This window comes from Melanerpes formicivorus, unplaced genomic scaffold, assembly GCF_026170545.1.
Source record: "Melanerpes formicivorus ecotype bairdi unplaced genomic scaffold, bMelFor1.0.p_v2 SCAF_2890, whole genome shotgun sequence".
In the NCBI taxonomy this organism is placed as follows: Eukaryota; Metazoa; Chordata; class Aves; order Piciformes; family Picidae; genus Melanerpes; species Melanerpes formicivorus.
The window spans coordinates 9,472-25,630 of NW_027145241.1; the positions used below are offsets into that span (position 1 = coordinate 9,472).

The 16,159-nt window shown below is 61.4% G+C and overlaps 1 protein-coding gene across 1 annotated transcript; it reads left to right on the plus strand.

The window, feature by feature from the left end:
* Positions 1-4,356: 4,356 nt before the first annotated feature.
* LOC137440378 (eukaryotic translation initiation factor 4E-binding protein 1-like) lies at positions 4,357-13,891 on the plus strand. The gene is made up of 3 exons (XM_068136659.1): positions 4,357-4,608; positions 10,080-10,250; positions 13,473-13,891. Exons 1-3 carry the CDS (start codon positions 4,461-4,463, stop codon positions 13,502-13,504), a joined length of 351 nt encoding a protein of 116 aa, XP_067992760.1. The 5' UTR covers positions 4,357-4,460; the 3' UTR covers positions 13,505-13,891.
* The last annotated feature ends 2,268 nt before the right edge of the window (positions 13,892-16,159 follow it).

Below are 16,159 nucleotides of genomic sequence, written 5' to 3' on the forward strand. Positions count from 1 at the left end.
GGATGGATCTCACTGCTGGGTCCCATCCTGTCCAGAGCAGGCAGCCCCAGGGCTGGGCACAGCCACTCTCTCTCCACCCTGGGGCTGCAGCTCCTCCCGAGGCTGTGGCAGTGTTGTGAGAATTAGGGAAAGGGACATTGAGCTGCTGAAACCCAGCCAGTGCCAAAGGCCACGCTAAAGCAATCCCAGGTCCTCCTCCTGCCCCCCCAGATCCCTCTGCAACGATGTTTTCAGATTTGTTTTTAATAAAACCATCGTGAAGCTGTTTTCTTTCCCATGTTGCTGCCAGGGCAGCCTGTGGCACCCTGCACCCATCATACCAGGGCAGTGCTTGGCCCTGGGCTGGGTTTGCTTCCAGCCTGAGAGTTTTGTAGGGTGGAAAAGGAACAAGAAGAAAGAGGAGGAGGACAAGGAGGAGAGTCAGAAGCTTCCCTTCCAGCCCATGGTGGTGGCTCCCATGCCATTTTAACTCCTGCACTCCTCCAGCCCTTCTCAGAAACCTCCTTTTTGAGGGAAGCAAATGGGGGAAAAGTTTTCCCCCTGCTGATGACATCCCTGAGCTGCAAGAAGCAGCTGTCCCAGTGCCCTGTCCCCTCACCCAGACCACCAGGGTGGGGACCCTTGGGGATGTGAGTGTCTCTGGCTCCCTCTGCCCTGGCAGTGAAAGCTCCTCCCCAGGCTGGGAGCTAAGCAGGATTCCACAGCTCCAGGCCCCTCATCACTGCCCTGAGCCACCTCTCCCAGCCTGGCTCACTCCCAGCCAGCTCCAGCACCCTCCACACCTTCAGCCCAGCTGTGTCTGCTGCCATGGTTGGGGTTGTGAAGGGCAGCAGAGCCTGGCCCGGGCAGGGCAGGGTGTTGTAAGAGCAGGGACCCTGCCAGCAGAAGCTGCTAGAAGGACTCAGCCCCTCCGAGGTCAGCAGAGCTCCAGGGAATGTTTTGTTTCCTAACTGGCACATGGAGCTTTTGGCTCCCAGAAGCGGGAGGAAGGGCAGTGAGGGGGCAGAGCGTGCTGGGACCCCCACGGTCGGGGTGGCTGTACCAGGAGCTGCATCCTCTCCACAGCCTGCCCAGCCTCGCAGCCTGCTCTGCCCCGGGAAGAGCTCCGGATCCGTACCGCAGGGATCGCTGTCCAGCTCCAGGGCATCTTCCCACCCCTGGCAGCGGGATGCCGGGTGCCATGCAAAGGGCATGGCTGTGAACCCGCAGTCAGCGGGCAAAGGCTTCCCTCCTGACGCAGAGATCCATCCCAGCTCCCGGGAGTCTGACTCGGTGCCGTTTGCTCTCCCTGCTCCCTTTTCCCCCCTGCAGTCTTTTCTGCCAGGATTCCCTCCGCAAGCAGCTGGAGAGCCCCAGCCCCTGCAGCCCCTCGGAGCGGGGCAGAGCTCACTGTGGTCGTGAGCTGAGCACGGCAAGCATGTGTCCATGCCGTGCCAGCCTGCAGAGATGTCCTGGCCTCTGCCAGAGAGCGAACCAAACACCCAGGGGTGCATTTTGGATTGCTGGGCACCCCCAGCCAGTGCCAGTCCTAAGAACATCTGTCCCAGGGGGCAGGGAGAGTAGGGACCAGGATGCTGCAGGAGTTTGCTGGCAGAGGGCTGTGGGCAGGGCTGCGGGCAGGGCAGGATGGGTTTGTTTATAGGGGCAACTTTTATCTGCACAAGCAGCCCTCGGGCAGGCTGTGTGGATGTGGGTTCCTGGTTATCTCTGCTGGCCATCGGAGGGGAATGTAAACACGGACGGTGGGGTGGAAATGCCACAGCACAGGGACATCCTCACCGGGGGGTTGCTGCACCCAGGGACCCACCATCACCCCTCTCCCCCTGCACGGGGCTGGAGCTGGGGCTGGGGCTGGGGCTGGAGCTGGGGCTGGAGCTGGAGCTGGAGCTGGGGCTGGAGCTGGGGCTGGAGCTGGGCTTCCCCCCCACGGCAGAGCTGGGGCACAGCGTCGGGCTGGGGATGGTGACTGGGAGAGGATGGATGGGGCAAGATGAAAGGCACCCAGCCCTGCTGCCCACCAGGCAGAAGTTTATCCTCCCCTTGCTTTATTTTCTTCCTGTCTGCAGCAAAGCCTTCAGTAATCAGCAGCTCGGGTAACTATTGGTGGAAGTGTGGCCGGTGATGGCCTGGGGATGGGCAGGAACTGCCCCTGGCTGCCCATCCCTGGGGGCTGCTCTCACGCCAGGGCTGCAGGGCAGTGACAAGGGGGTGGGGGGTTCCCCATGGTAACCCCTGCTTGTTGTGTGTGCAGAGCAAAGTTTGGTATTCCATGACTGAGGAGGCTGCTTTCCCTCCCCCTCAGGAGCTGCCTAAGGAGCAAAGCCCTCCACAAAAACGTGGTCAGCTAACAGTGGTTGAAACCAGGTCAGCAGCAGAGAGGCTGCCAAAGGGGAGTGGGCAAAGAGAGGGGCATGGTCCCCTGATCTAGAAGGCAAAAAGGTGATAACCTTCCATCACATGAGGAGCATAGAGCTGTTTAGGTCCAGCCACAATGGCTGGAGAAAGAGCTCCCCAGTCCTGCCATCGGCCCAGGGCAAGGGCAGATGAGATGCCCTAGAGATGAACCAGTGGGTGCTGGCAGCATGGGCAGCTGAGCACCAGGGCTTGATGTTTCTGCCCTGCCCACCAGCATGCCTACTGCTGTATCCTGCCCTGGCACACACCCTGACCCGTGGGTGCCCAGTGCAGATGCCCGGATGCGGTAGGTGCTCTGCCCCAGCCAGGATGTGCCCTCAAACCCTGACCCCTGCCCTGCTCCTTGACCCCATAATGGTCCATCCTCTGGGAGGAGGAGGAGGAGGAAATGGCAGTGGACCTTTTTATTCGGGATGCCTCCCTGGGGTCACTGCTGATGTCACCCAGCATGGCCGGATGTGTTATTTTCCTGTGCCAGCTAATCGATCCAGCAGCTGGCACGGGGCAGGGACTGCCTGCCTGCCACCACAGCCTGCCTGAGGAGCCAGGAGTTCTTGGAGGGCACCACAATCTGCCCAGGGTCCTGAGGGTCCTTGCAGGGCCAGCCTAATCTGCCCATATTCCCATGAGGTCTTGGGGAGCAGAGCCTTTGAGAGCAACCCCAAGCCCCTTCGCAAGGACCATCGTTGGCACAGCCCTGACTGCTGAGACACTGCTGGCACCCAGACCAGCTCCCTACTCCCCTGCCATCAGCAGATGTCAGCATCGGCCCAGGATCCCTGCACGCGTCGGCAGAGCCCTGGTCACTGCTGGGGAAGCAAGGAAGAGCTGAAGGCATTTCTCCGCGGTACAGCAGCTGGCAAGGCAGGGTGAGACCCTCGGCTGGTGCGAGATTGGCATTGCTGGGGGGTCTGCCCCTACCTGGCAGTGCCACCCTTCAGACAAGCCCAGGTGTCCCCTCTCTCTGCAGCCAGCAGCCAGGGCTGAGCTGCCAAAACTCATCACACTTGTGGGCAGGGGATGATCTGAGAGGTTTGTCCCTGGGTTTCACCCCTGGGCACCCCATCTCTTCCGTCTGCCCATCTTGGGCTCCCGCAGAGTGGGTCCAGCCCACCCTGCTGCCCTCCCACCGCATTTCCTCTGCTCTTCAAATGTTTTAGTTATTAAAGTTTTAAAACAAAAGAAACCACTTGATTTTTTTTCCACGAAGCCTGGGCAGCCCAAGTGCAGCAGTTCTGCTCGGGGTGCCCCCCAACACCCCTGGGGGGGGCACAGCGTGGGGTGTACCGGACACATGTCGGGGGTACCAGACACATAGGGGGGGCGGGGGGGGGGTGGACACCTGTGCCTGAGCTGTTGGACACCCCCCACACCCTGCCACCTCCCGCGTTTGCTCCAGACGCCCCCGGAGGTGACCGAGCCATTTGGGATGGGGATCGCCCACCCAGGCAGGCAGACATCTGTCCCCGCAGGATTCACACAGGGACCACCCGGGACCTCTCATAGCGGCAAGCGGGGATCACTAAGCTGGGGGGGAGGAGGACACACCCCTAGGTAAGGCAAGGGTGGCCGAGACCCCGGTAGCGGGGAGGCAGGGGGACAGCGTGCAGCCTGTGGGGTGTCTGCATGGCTCTCGGTGCACGGCGAAGGGGGGACAGGGGACAGCAGGCAGTCCAGGACAGCGGCGCCGACCCCCTCCCCGAGGCTGCCGCCCCCCACCCCGAGGCTGCCGGCCCCCCCCCCCGAGGCTGCCGGCCCCCCCCCGAGGCTGCCGGCCCCCCCCCCCCGAGGCTGCCGGACCCCCCCCCCGAGGCTGCCGGGCCCGCCCCGCCTTCTCTCCAAACCCCGCCCCCTGACGGCTAAACCCCGCCCCCAACGGCTGACCCCCGCCCTCGGTCCCGCCCCCGCTGGTTCCCGTCGCGCCCCGCAGCGGAAGGGGCGGAGCCTGGGCCGGAAGCGGCTGCAGGGCGGGCAGGGCGGCAGCGGCAGCCGCGGCGGCAGCGGGAGTAGCAGTAGCAGTAATAGAGCGTCCCGGTCCCGGCGCCATGTCGGGCCGCTGCTGCCAGGGCCAGACCCCCAATCGCGACATCCCGGGTCCCGGCAAGTGTCTCGCCCTGCCCGACGGTGCTCCGCTGCCGCCCGGTGACTACAGCACCACGCCGGGGGGCACCGTCTTCGGGACCACTCCGGGCGGTGAGCGGCGGGCTGGGACCGGGCCTCTCATTGTGGAGTGGCGGGGGGATGTGGGAGCCCCTCGGAGGAGGGGAGCGGCCTCGCTTTTGCGGTGGGAACCGGACGGGCTCTCGTTCGGGGGCTGGGCAGGGCGCAGGGCTGCGGGGGAGGCTTCTGTGCTGGCTGGGCAGCGCGGGGGGGTGGCTCCTGGTCTGGGAGCGGGGGGGGTCACGCTTTGAGCAGGGGGGCTTAAGGAAAGGGGGGAGCCCCTCTTCTGTCTGAGGGTGTGCAGGGAGGGTTGAAGGGGAGCCCTTGCTTTGCCCGGGGGCTTGTGAGGCTCTTACTTAGAGATGTAAGTGAGGGTGGCTCCCACTTTGCCTGGGGTTTTGCTGAGGGAGGGGCGCTCCCCTTGGCTGGGGGTGCACGGGGTGAGCCCCACGTCTGGGCGGCAGCTGCATGGCTGCTCCCCCTCCAGGGCTGACTGCGTACCCGGGTGGCCTGCCAGCTCCATGTGTTGGTCGGGGTGGGTCTCCCCTCAGCCTGGCTTTGCAGGGCCGGACTTCTCCTTAGGGGTTTGGCCACTGCTGCGTTCTGAGGGACAAGGAGGGAGCTGGGGGTCTTCCCCTTCCTGCGGGGGGTGGAGTTGGGGCAGCAAAGCAGCACCTGCCTGGGTGCCTGGGCTGGAAGACAAAGCTGCTGCCTGCGCTCTGGGCAGCCTGGTGTGGAGCAAAGCCCTCCTGAGATTTGAGTTACTTATTAATTGCAGCCTGTAATATTTGCTGTCCCCTCTTGGGTTCGGCAGACCTGGGGCCTTTCCTCTTTGTCCCACCTCGCTCTGAGCTGCCGCAGCACCCTGCTGCCCTGCCGTCTGTGGGCTCGGGCCCCTCTGTGTTTGCTGCCCTGCTGTGTGTGACTGCCAAGAGCAACATTCTGGAGGGATTTGCTCCTCAAATACGAAGAGCAGCCTGGTTGTGCTCGCTGGCTGTGCTCGCTGCCTGCTCGGGGTGGGGGCAGCAAAGGCAGGCTGCGAGTGCCCAGCCTGCGAGCCCGGCGTTTATCTTGCCTACCCCTTGTGCCTTCTCTCCCCACCTGCTCCAGCAGCCACCCGACCTGCAAAGTTCTCTGCAGGCCTCATCCATCTGAAGGGTTTTGTGTCCACATTGCTCACTCCAGCACCTGTTTATCTGGAGTAGTTTGGCTGTGGGGAGGGGTGGCTGCTGGTCTGGCTGTGATAACAGCGAGCAGCGGCTCAGGGTGCCCGTGGCAGGGGGGTTGGAACTAGATGAGCTTTGAGGTCCCTGCCAACCCTAACAGTTCTGTGCTTCTATGCCCAGCCAGGGCAGCTGCCTGTGCTCCTGCTGCTCACTGCTTTCAGAGGGTTGGCCACACCATGAAGGCTTCCCCCTCCCTCCCTGCCCCCCCATGCTGCTGCATGAAGGATCAGCCTGAGCAGCAGGAAGGACAAAACTCTGCTTGGAGGAACTGAAGGGGGGAAGGTTTTGTCCCCTTGAACCTGCTGCTCTCTTTCCTCCACAGGGTTAAAATGCAGAGGGAAGGGAGAAGTCTGTGCTGCTGACTCACTTGGTTGGGGTTTTGTGTGTGTGTGTGGTTGGGCAGAAGCACAACAAAGCTGCTTGGGGAACTGAAGTTGTTGTGTTCTTTCTGCCATATGTTCTGGCTTCTCTGAAAGCAGCAAATGACTGCAGCACTTAAACAGCACTTCAGTAATCAGGCTGGGGGAAGATAAGAGAATGGAAACGACTTTCTCAGCTACATTCATCTGCTCTGAGAAGCCAGCAATTAGCAGCATAATGAGCCTGCCAGGATTCTCATCCCTTTGGAGAGTTAATCAGTGTCCAGGGCCTGGAGGGGAAAGGCAGAGTGTGTTTGTTGTTGGGGTGTGTGCACCTGGCAGGGCCCCTGCTGCTCTCCTGACCTTGGGGCTTTGGTCTGTCCCAAGCCTGTTTGAGGACAGCTCTGTGCTGCCAGGGCTGGGTTCAGCTCGGGGGCTGACAGGGAGGGCTGGTGGGAAGCTGCTGGAGGACGTGGCAGGGCTCAGCCTTGGGTTATTGGTCTGCTTTGTGGTTGCTGTTGCAAAGAATTCCTTCTCCTGCACACCCTGGAGGAGCTCTCCTGAGATCCACACATTTCACACCAGGCCCCTCAGAGTCCTGCACTGCAGTGTCACTGGGACCAGAGCAGTTTGGGCTTTGAGAGCCTCTGCTTCCTAGGCTCTGCTGCCTTCAGCTGACCTCTGTTAACCCTCACATCCACAGAGTTTTGTGGGATATGGCTTAGGGATGGACCTGGAATGCTGGGAGTAGTGGCTGTGATGTACCTCCTGCACTGCTGTCAGTGTGTGAAGCCTCTGAGTGCTGCAGGGGGAGAGCTGAGGGCTGTGACCTCTGCACTCAGCCCTTTGGCAGCACTGGGGGCAAAGGACTCAGTGCCAGAAACCTTCAGAGCAACCTTGAGTCACTGAAGGCTTTTGAGAAGGTGGCAGCTCCATGATGTGCTGAGCTCAGGCATCTGACAGCCAGGGCTGGGGCTGGAGCAGGAGAGCCTTGGCTTTGGAGTCAGCAGCCAGGTGTAGAGCAGCAGCTTCCTCCCCACCTGCCCTCTGCTCAGGCTTTGGGCAGCAGCTTCCTCCCCACCTGCCCTCTGCTCAGGCTTTGGGCAGCAGCTTCCTCCCCACCTGCCCTCTGCTCAGGCTTTGGGCAGCAGCTTCCTCCCCACCTGCCCTCTGCTCAGGCTTTGGGCAGCAGCTTCCTCCCCACCTTCCCTCTGCTCAGGCTTTGGGCAGCAGCTTCCTCCCCACCTGCCCTCTGCTCAGGCTTTGGGCAGCAGCTCCCTCCCCACCTGCCCTCTGCTCAGGCTTTGGGCAGCAGCTCCCTCCCCACCTGCCCTCTGCTCAGGCTTTGCTGCTCCTGGTCAGACCCTGAGCTTTCCTTGCCCTGCACAGCACCGAGGTGAAGCTCTTGGGGGAGGCTGCTTTGGACTCTTGAAGTGTTGCAGTGACTCCCTCAAAAGTAGGCTGGATCCCAGCAGTGGCAGAGAGGGGATGCTCCAAAGTGTCCTCCCTCTGATCCTGGTAGCAGGGTGGGTCTGAGTGGAGCCAGCAGAGTCTTCCTGAGCTTTCTGGGCCCTGGGCTGGTGCCAGCAATCAGAGGAAAGGCCTTCATTTCCCTTTTCCAGCTACTTGGGGGCTCTGTCATCCCTTCTGGAAGGGAAGTTGTCCCCTGTCCTCTGCCAGCACGGGCAGTGGCTTTGTCTTACAGCAGGCATGAACAAAACCCCAGCATGAAGGAGCAGAGAGGAGCAGGCAGGAGGTGATGTGTCCTTCTCCCAAGGAACAGTGGCAAGGTGGAAGGAAATGGCTTCAAGTTGCACCAGGGGAGGTTCAGGTTGGACATGAGGAACAATTTCTTCTCCTGAGGGTTGTCCAGGCCCGGCCCAGGCTGCCCAGGGCAGTGGTGGAGTCCCCAGCCCTGGAGGGGTTTCAGAGCTGTGGGGATGTGGTGCTGAGGGCCACGGTTTGGTGGTGCCCTGGCAGTGCTGGGTAAGGACTGGACTTGATCTGAGAGGTCTCTTCCAACATAAACAGCCCTCAGATTCCCTGACCTTACAGCTGTGTGCTCAGTGTTCCCTTTGTGCCTGCCCTGGCTCCTCACCAGCTTGCAGGGGGCACCTGCAGACAGCTCTGAGCAGTGCCCACCTGCAGCGGTACCTGGGGAGTCCACCACGAGCTGCCCTGAGCAGTGCAGGGGAGCTGCCACCAGCACTGTGGCTCAGGCAGTGTGGGTGGGCTGGGCCTGGAGCAGTGCAGCCCATGGTGCCCACCCTCTGCCAGGGCCAGAGCAGCAGGAAAGGAAGGAGATGTTGGGCTGGGAGCACTTCAACCCCAGACTCCAAGTGAACCAGATTCTCATCCAGGCTTCCCCAAGCAGCACAGTGAGGCACTTGGGTGTGGAAGGTGTAACCAGGGCTTGTGGGGAGCAGAGCAGCTCCTCTGGGGTGTAGAGTTCCCTACTGAACACATCCTGACCCCTCTTTGGGACAGGAGAGCTGCTGGGAGCTTGGGGAATGAGCCCATGTATGGCCTGGGGCTGTGCCTGCTGGCAGCTGGGGCAGGCTGGCTGCTGCTGCTGCAGGGTGTTTGCTTTCCTAAGCTCTGGGCATGTGAACTGTCAGGAACGTGAGCAGGGTGTGGAAGCTCTTGCCCTGATCCTTGGGACATGAGGTGCAGTTCTGGGAAGCCTCATCCATCCCTCCCTCCATCCTCACCTCTGGGACCCTCCCAGGAACCCAGCACAGAAGCCACAGAGCAGGGAGCTGCTGGAGCAAAGCTCTGCCTGGGCTCGGAGCTCCCCTTGGGGCTGGTGGAGCAGCTCAGACTCCTGCAGTGAGGAAGGTTCCAGTGCTTTGGGAACTCATTAGCAGAGTGTTCTTGAACCAGGACACCCAGGGAGGGGAGCCCACAGCCCTGCTGCCAACCCATGAGCCAGGGGGGATGGCAGCAGCAGCTCCTGGCCTGCACTGGTGTCCTGCTCAGTCCAGGGAGTGCAGGGGGAGAGGTTCCCTTCTCCTCTTGCTGCAGCAGTAAGGACCTGATCCAGAGCCTCCTCTTGGGCAAAGGCAAAATGGTTTTCCACCAGGCTGTGGGCAGCTGGGAGAGAGCTCTTCTGTGTGTGTGGGTTGGAGCTTTGCCCAGGGCAGTCCCTTCGGCAGGAGCAGGCAGGCAGCCCTGCGGTGTGCCTCGGAACCCAGAGCTCAGCTCCAGCCCTGCTGCGGTGTCTGGAGCTGCCTCATGGCACACAGGGCAGGCTGGGAGGGCTGTGCTCTGGTTAACCATTAAAAGCTGCAGGCTTGGAGGGCTCTCTGGAGGCAAGGCTTGGGGAAGGTGGCAGTGCCCCCTGCACGTGGCTGTGCTGGTGCCTGCCCGCAGTGCCCAGCCTCTGCCAGCTGGGGAAAGCCTCTCCACAGAGCAGAGTCACAGAATGCTTGGGGTTGGAAAAGACCTCAAAGCTCAGCCAGTGCCAGCCCCCTGCCATGGGCAGGGACACCTCCCCCCAGCCCAGGCTGCTCAAGGCCTCATCCAGCCTGGGCCTTGGACACCTCCAGGCAGGGGGCAGCCCCAGCCTCCCTGGGCAGCCTGTGCCAGGCTCTCCCCAGCCTCACTCAAGAATTTCTTCCTCCTCTCCAGTCTCAATCTGCTGTCAGTGGGAATTAAATTCAACTTACTGTTTGCTTTGTGTGTCCTGACCTCCAGAGGAGGGGCTGCACCTATTGCCCTTCCTGGGGGGCAGCAGGCTGGGGTTTGGGGGGGTGGTACTTGTGTTGCCTCTGTGCAGCACCAGCTGTCACTTGGGTCCCTGAGGCCCCACCCCTCGGCACCCAGGGGGTTGGTGGCTGCAAACAGGCCTGCTGGTGCTGGTGTGCAGATGCAGCTGTGGGGGGAGGGCAGCCCTGAGGCCGCTGCTGTCTGCCCCCAGGCACCAGGATCATCTACGACCGCAAGTTCCTGATGGAGTGCCGCAACTCCCCCGTGGCCAGGACCCCTCCCTCCGACCTGCCCCGCATCCCAGGAGTCACCAGCCCCAGCGGGGAGGAGCTGAAGGTGGAGAACAATCACATCCAGAGCTGTGAGGAGAAAGGGAGCACAGGTGAGTGCCTGCTCAAAGCCACGGGAAGGGCACTGCCGGGTCCTGGGCTGGAGGCAGGAGGTCCCCGGGAGCTCTGCTCAGGGCTCTGATAACAAAGCCAGAGTGTGCTACCTGTTCCTGGGTGACACAGAGTGCAAGGGATCCCTGGAGATCAAGTCCAACCCCCCTGCCAAGGCAGGGTCACCTGGAGAAGGTCACACAGGAACACATCCAGGCAGGTTTGGAAGCTCTCCGGAGCGGGAGACTCCACAGCCCCCCTGGGCAGCCTGCCCCAGGGCTCCAGCAACCTTAAAGAAGCTCCTCCTCATCTTCAGGTAACTTCTGAGGCTCCACTCTCTGCCTGTTACCCTGTGTCCTGTCACTGGGCACCACTGGCAACAGCCTGGCCCCATCCTCCTGGCACCCACCCTCGAGGTATTGATCAGCATTGATCAGATCCTCCCTCAGGCTGCTCTTCTCCAGACTAGAGAGCCCCAGGCCCGGCCTGCTCTCCCCAGGCTCAGCCTGCTTTGGGCAGTTGGCTTCTCACAGCCTGGGCTCCTGGCTTGGGCCCCAGCAATGTGCCTTCTGTCAGCCCAGTCTGCTCTGGTGCAGTCACTGAGTCTCTTCAGTTCAGCACTCAGCGAGGGCCTGCTGGACCAGCGGTGCGGCATCGGGGGCAGCGGTGTGGTGGTGGGGGGCAGCGGTGCCAGGGGAGCAGTGCCGCGTCGGGGGCAGCGGTGCCAGGGGAGCAGTGCCGCGTCGGGGGCAGCGGTGCCAGGGGAGCAGTGCCGTGTTGGGGGGCAGCAGTGTGGTGTCAGGGGCAGCGGTGCCAGGGGAGCAGTGCCGCGTCGGGGGGCAGCGGTGCCAGGGGAGCAGTGCCGCGTCGGGGGCAGCGGTGCCAGGGGAGCAGTGCTGCGTCGGGGGCAGCGGTGCCAGGGGAGCAGTGCCGTGTTGGGGGCAGCAGTGCGGTGTCAGGGGCAGCGGTGCCAGGGGAGCAGTGCCGCGTCGGGGGCAGCGGTGCCAGGGGAGCAGTGCCGCGTCAGGGGCAGCGGTGCAGTGTCGGGGGCAGTGGTGCCAGGGGAGCAGTGCCGCATCGGGGGCAGCGGTGCCAGGGGAGCAGTGCTGTGTGGGGGGCAGCGGTGCCAGGGCAGTGGTGCCATGTCGGGGGCAGTGGTGCGGTGTCGGGGGCAGTGGTGTGGTGTTACGGGGGTGCCGTGTTGGGGGGCAGCGGTGCCGAGGCCAGCGGTGTGGCGCAGGGGGCAGTGGTGCCGTGCCGGGGGCAGCGGTGCCAGGGCAGCGGTGCGGTGTCGGGGGCAGTGGCGTTGGGGACAGCGGTGCAGCGCTGGGGGCAGTGGTGCCAGGGCAGCGGTGCAGTGTGGTGTTGCGGGGTGCCGTGTTGGGGGCAGCGGTGCGGGGGGCAGCGGTGCAGCGTTGGGGGCAGCGGTGTGGTGTTGGGGGCAGCAGTGTGGCACCGGGGGCAGCGGTGCCAGGGGAGCGGTGCAGCGTTGGGGGCAGCGGTGTGGTGTTGGGGGCAGCAGTGTGGCACCGGGGGCAGCGGTGCCAGGGGAGCGGTGCCATGCCGGGGGCAGTGGTGCTGTGCTGGCTGCAGCTGCTGCTGCCTCTCCATGCCTTGGGCCCTCCTGCAGCTGCTTTGCATCTCCCAAGGAGCTCAGGTGACAGCTCAGAGGGGTTTGGTATCATCCCGAGCTGTGAATTCCTTCTGCCTCCTCCTGCCACTGAGCTTGCTGGGGCAGAAGGGGGTTGGGTGGCTGGGGTACAGCACCTGCTCTGCACACCTTGCTCTTCCTCCATCCCCAGCTGCCTGGACGGGCTTGGCAGAAGCTTGTGAGTGTGTGTGGAGGAGCAAGGGAGAGGTTAGTCCCCAGGAGGGCTCTCAGTTAGTCCCCACTGGCAGATTTCTGCACCTCAGCACTCAGCTAAAGGCACTGCTGAGGCCTCAGGAGCAAGAGCTGCTCTGGAACAGGGTTTTGAAGTTCTCTGAGACCACAGCTTGGAACAACCTGGAGCTGCCCCCTGAGGTTCTTTAGCTTCTCTCTGCAAAACCAGGTCTGAACCACAGGAGGCTTTGTTGTTGTTGTTGCCTTCCATGCTCACTGGAAGCAAAATCTTTGCAGGGTCAGCATTGCCTAATGGCTTTTAGAGGCTGTTGTGACCTTTGGTGGCTCTGGAGTCCCTGGCACACCGAGGCCCAGGCTGCCTGCTGGATGCCAGCTGGGCTGTGGCTCTTCCAGAGAAGAATTCTCTTCCAGGAATAGCTCCTGGCTGCTCAGCCTGGCATCCCTCCAGGCTGTGTGAGCTGTGGCAGCAGCTGTAGGGATAATGGAGTTGTGAAATGGGTTTCTGTGTCGCTGGGGAGCAGCAGCAGCTTCATTCCTTACCTTCTTTTTACAAGGAGATCCAGAGGCAGAAATAATTGGCAGGGCATCTCCTCTGCTGCTGCCTGGCTGTCAGATCCTCTCTTGCAGACAGAGCTCACACTCTGCTGTGGGAGATGGTTTTCATATCAAGCTTGGTGCCTGAATCACAGCATGGGTTGAGCTGGAAGAGACCCAAAGCTCATCCAGTTGCAAGGCCCTGCCATGGGCAGGGACACCTCCCCCCAGCCCAGGTTGCTCAAGGCCTCATCCAGCCTGGTCCTGAACACCTCCAGGGAGGGGGCAGCCACAGCCTCCCTGGGCAACCTGTGCCAGGGTCTCCCCACCCTCACTGCAAAGAATTTCTGCCTAATCTGCAGTCTCAATCTCCCCTCTCCCAGCTTCAATCCATTCCCTCTCTTCCTATCACCACCAGCCCTGGTCAGTAGTTCCTTCCCAGCTGTTAGGACTGAATTGGCACATTTCACAGTATCACCAAGGCTGGAAGAGACCTCGTTCATCATCGAGTCCAGCCTCTCACCACAGACCTCATGACCAGACCATGGCACCGAGTGCCACATCCAATCCCCTCTGGAACACCTCCAGGGATGGGGACTCCACCACCTCCCTGGGCAGCACATCCCAATGGTGAATGACTCTGTCTGGGAAGAACTTTCTCCTCACCTCCAGCCTAAACTTCCCCTGGCACAGCTTGAGACTGTGTCCTCTTGTTCTGGTGCTGCTTGCTAGAGAGAAGAGACCAACCCCTTTATGAAGCACAGGATGGTTGTTCCTTACTTAAAACCTTTGGTATTGGATGTGGGATGCTTGAGGGGCTCACTCCTGCTTCTCTCCCTCTCCACAGGTGAGGAAGAGCAGTTTGACATGGACATCTGAGAGTGCTTAGCCAGTGAAGAACCAGGACCTTGTCTTGAGGATTCCCACCAGCCAGGCTTCCAAGCAGCCCATGCCTTGAGTGCCTTCCTGCTCCCTGGGAAAGGCAGCTGATTCCCTTTGGAGAGCAGAATATGTCCCACGACCAGGACCCAGCCTTGGCGCCACCACACCGAGCTCAGCCCCTGCTGCTGCTGGGGGGGAGGAGTGCTGGGGGGGGGGAGACACTCTCTCAATCCTTGGTTTTGTTTCCAGTTTTATGCTTTTTTTTGGTTTGTTTGTTTGTTAATCATTTTAATACTGTAAAAGTTACAGGAAAAAAGAAATGCAAATGGAAGGGAGAAATAAAAATCCTTTGGACTCTCCTGCTGTGGAGATGGATGCAATAAACCCCAGCTGGCCTTGGCTTCATTCCAGCAACACTCCACTGACCTGGCAGGTGGGGGGAAACAATCAGTGTGGTGGCCTCCAGATGAGCACCCAGCTGTGGGGGTTCCCCTGACAGACCAAGGCTGAGGTGCCCTCAGCCCTCGGGACGGAGCAGCTGGGTCCCCCCCACAGCGACACTTGGTCCCTGCAGGGTGTTTTGGGGTGTTCTTAGGTTGCTCCCAGGAGCAGTCACCAACCACTCAGTCTCCCCAGCTGGTTCTTTCACCAGGCTGTGCTGCAGGTGTTTTTCAGCCCATGCCTGATGAGGGGCAGGGCTCAGGCTGCAGCTGGGAGCTGCTCAAATGGGCTCTGCGGGAGCTGCTCGGATGGGTTCTGCAGGAGCTGCTCAGATGGGTTCTGCGGGGGCTGCTCAGATGGGTTCTGCGGGAGCTGCTCGGATGGGTTCTGCAGGGGCTGCTCGGATGGGTTCTGCAGGGGCTGCTCAGATGGGTTCTGCAGGGGCTGCTCAGATGGGTTCTGCGGGAGCTGCTCAGATGGGTTCTGCAGGGGCTGCTCAGATGGGTTCTGCGGGAGCTGCTCAGATGGGTTCTGCAGGGGCTGCTCAGATGGGTTCTGCGGGAGCTGCTCAGATGGGTTCTGCAGGGGCTGCTCAGATGGGTTCTGCAGGGGCTGCTCAGATGGGTTCTGCGGGGGCTGCTCAGATGGGTTCTGCAGGGGCTGCTCAGATGGGTTCTGCGGGGGCTGCTCAGATGGGTTCTGCGGGAGCTGCTCAGATGGGTTCTGCGGGAGCTGCTCAGATGGGTTCTGCAGGGGCTGCTCAGATGGGTTCTGCGGGAGCTGCTCAGATGGGTTCTGCGGGAGCTGCTCAGATGGGTTCTGCAGGGGCTGCTCAGATGGGTTCTGCAGGGGCTGCTCAGATGGGTTCTGCGGGAGCTGCTCAGATGGGTTCTGCGGGAGCTGCTCAGGTGGGTTCTGCAGGGGCTGCCCAGAGCTCAGCTCTGCAGAGAGGGTCCTGAGTCTGCCCTGCCAGGGATAAACAGAGCCTCTGGCTTCTCTCCTGTGATTTCTGCTTGCCAGAAGAGCAGCAGCCCTCCTGCAGCATGCAGGTGAGTGCTTAACTCTGTGTTCTGCTGAGTTTTGATCCATGCTGGAACGTTCATAGACTTGTCAGGGTTGGAAGGGACCTCAAGGCTCAGCCAGTTCCAACCCTCCTGCCATGGCCAGGGACACAGAATCACAGAATCACCAAGGTTGGAGGAGACCTCAAAGATCATCAAGTCCAACCTGTCACCACAGACCTCATGACTAGACCATGGCACCAAGTGCCACATCCAATCCCCTCCGGAACACCTCCAGGGATGGGGACTCCACCACCTCCATGGGCAGCACATCCCAATGACCAATGACTCTCTCAGTGAAGAACTTTCTCCTCACCTCCAGCCTAAACTTCCCCTGGCACAGCTTGAGACTGTGTCCTCTTGTTCTGGTGCTGGTTGCCTGGGAGAAGAGATCAACCCCCACCTGGCTACAACCTCCCTTCAGGTAGATGTAGAGAGCAATGAGGTCTCCCCTGAGCCTCCTCTTCTCCAGGCTAACCAACCCCAGCTCCCTCAGCCTCTCCTCACAGGGCTGTGCTCAAGGCCTCTCCCCAGCCTTGTTGCCCTTCTCTGGACACCTTCAAGTCTCTCAATGTCCTTCTGAAACTGAGGGGCCCAGAACTGGACACAGGACTCAAGGTGTGGCCTAACCAGTGCAGAGCACAGGGCACAATGACTTCCCTGCTCCTGCTGGCCACACTGTTCCTGATGCAGGCCAGGATGCCATTGGCCTTCTTGGCCACCTGGGCACACTGCTGGCTCATGTTTAGGCAGCTGTCAATCAGCACCCCCAGGTCCCTCTCTGTTTGGCAGCTCTCAGCCACTCTGACCCCAGCCTGTAGCTCTGCATGGGGTTGCTGTGGCCAAAGTGCAGCCCCTGGCACTTGGACTTGTTGAATGCCATCCTGTTGGCCTCTGCCCATCTGTCCAGTCGGTCAAGGTCCCTCTGCAGAGCCCTTCTGCCCTCTAACTGACCAACATCTGCTCCTAACTTGGTGTCATCTGCAAATTTGCTGATGACTAACTCCATCCCCTCATCCAGATCATCAATGAAGATGTTAAAGAGGATGGGGCCCAGCACTGATCCCTGGGGCACACCACTGGTGCCTGGCTGCCAGCTGGCTGTGGCACCATTCACCACCACTCTCTGGGCTCAGCCTCCAGCCAGTTC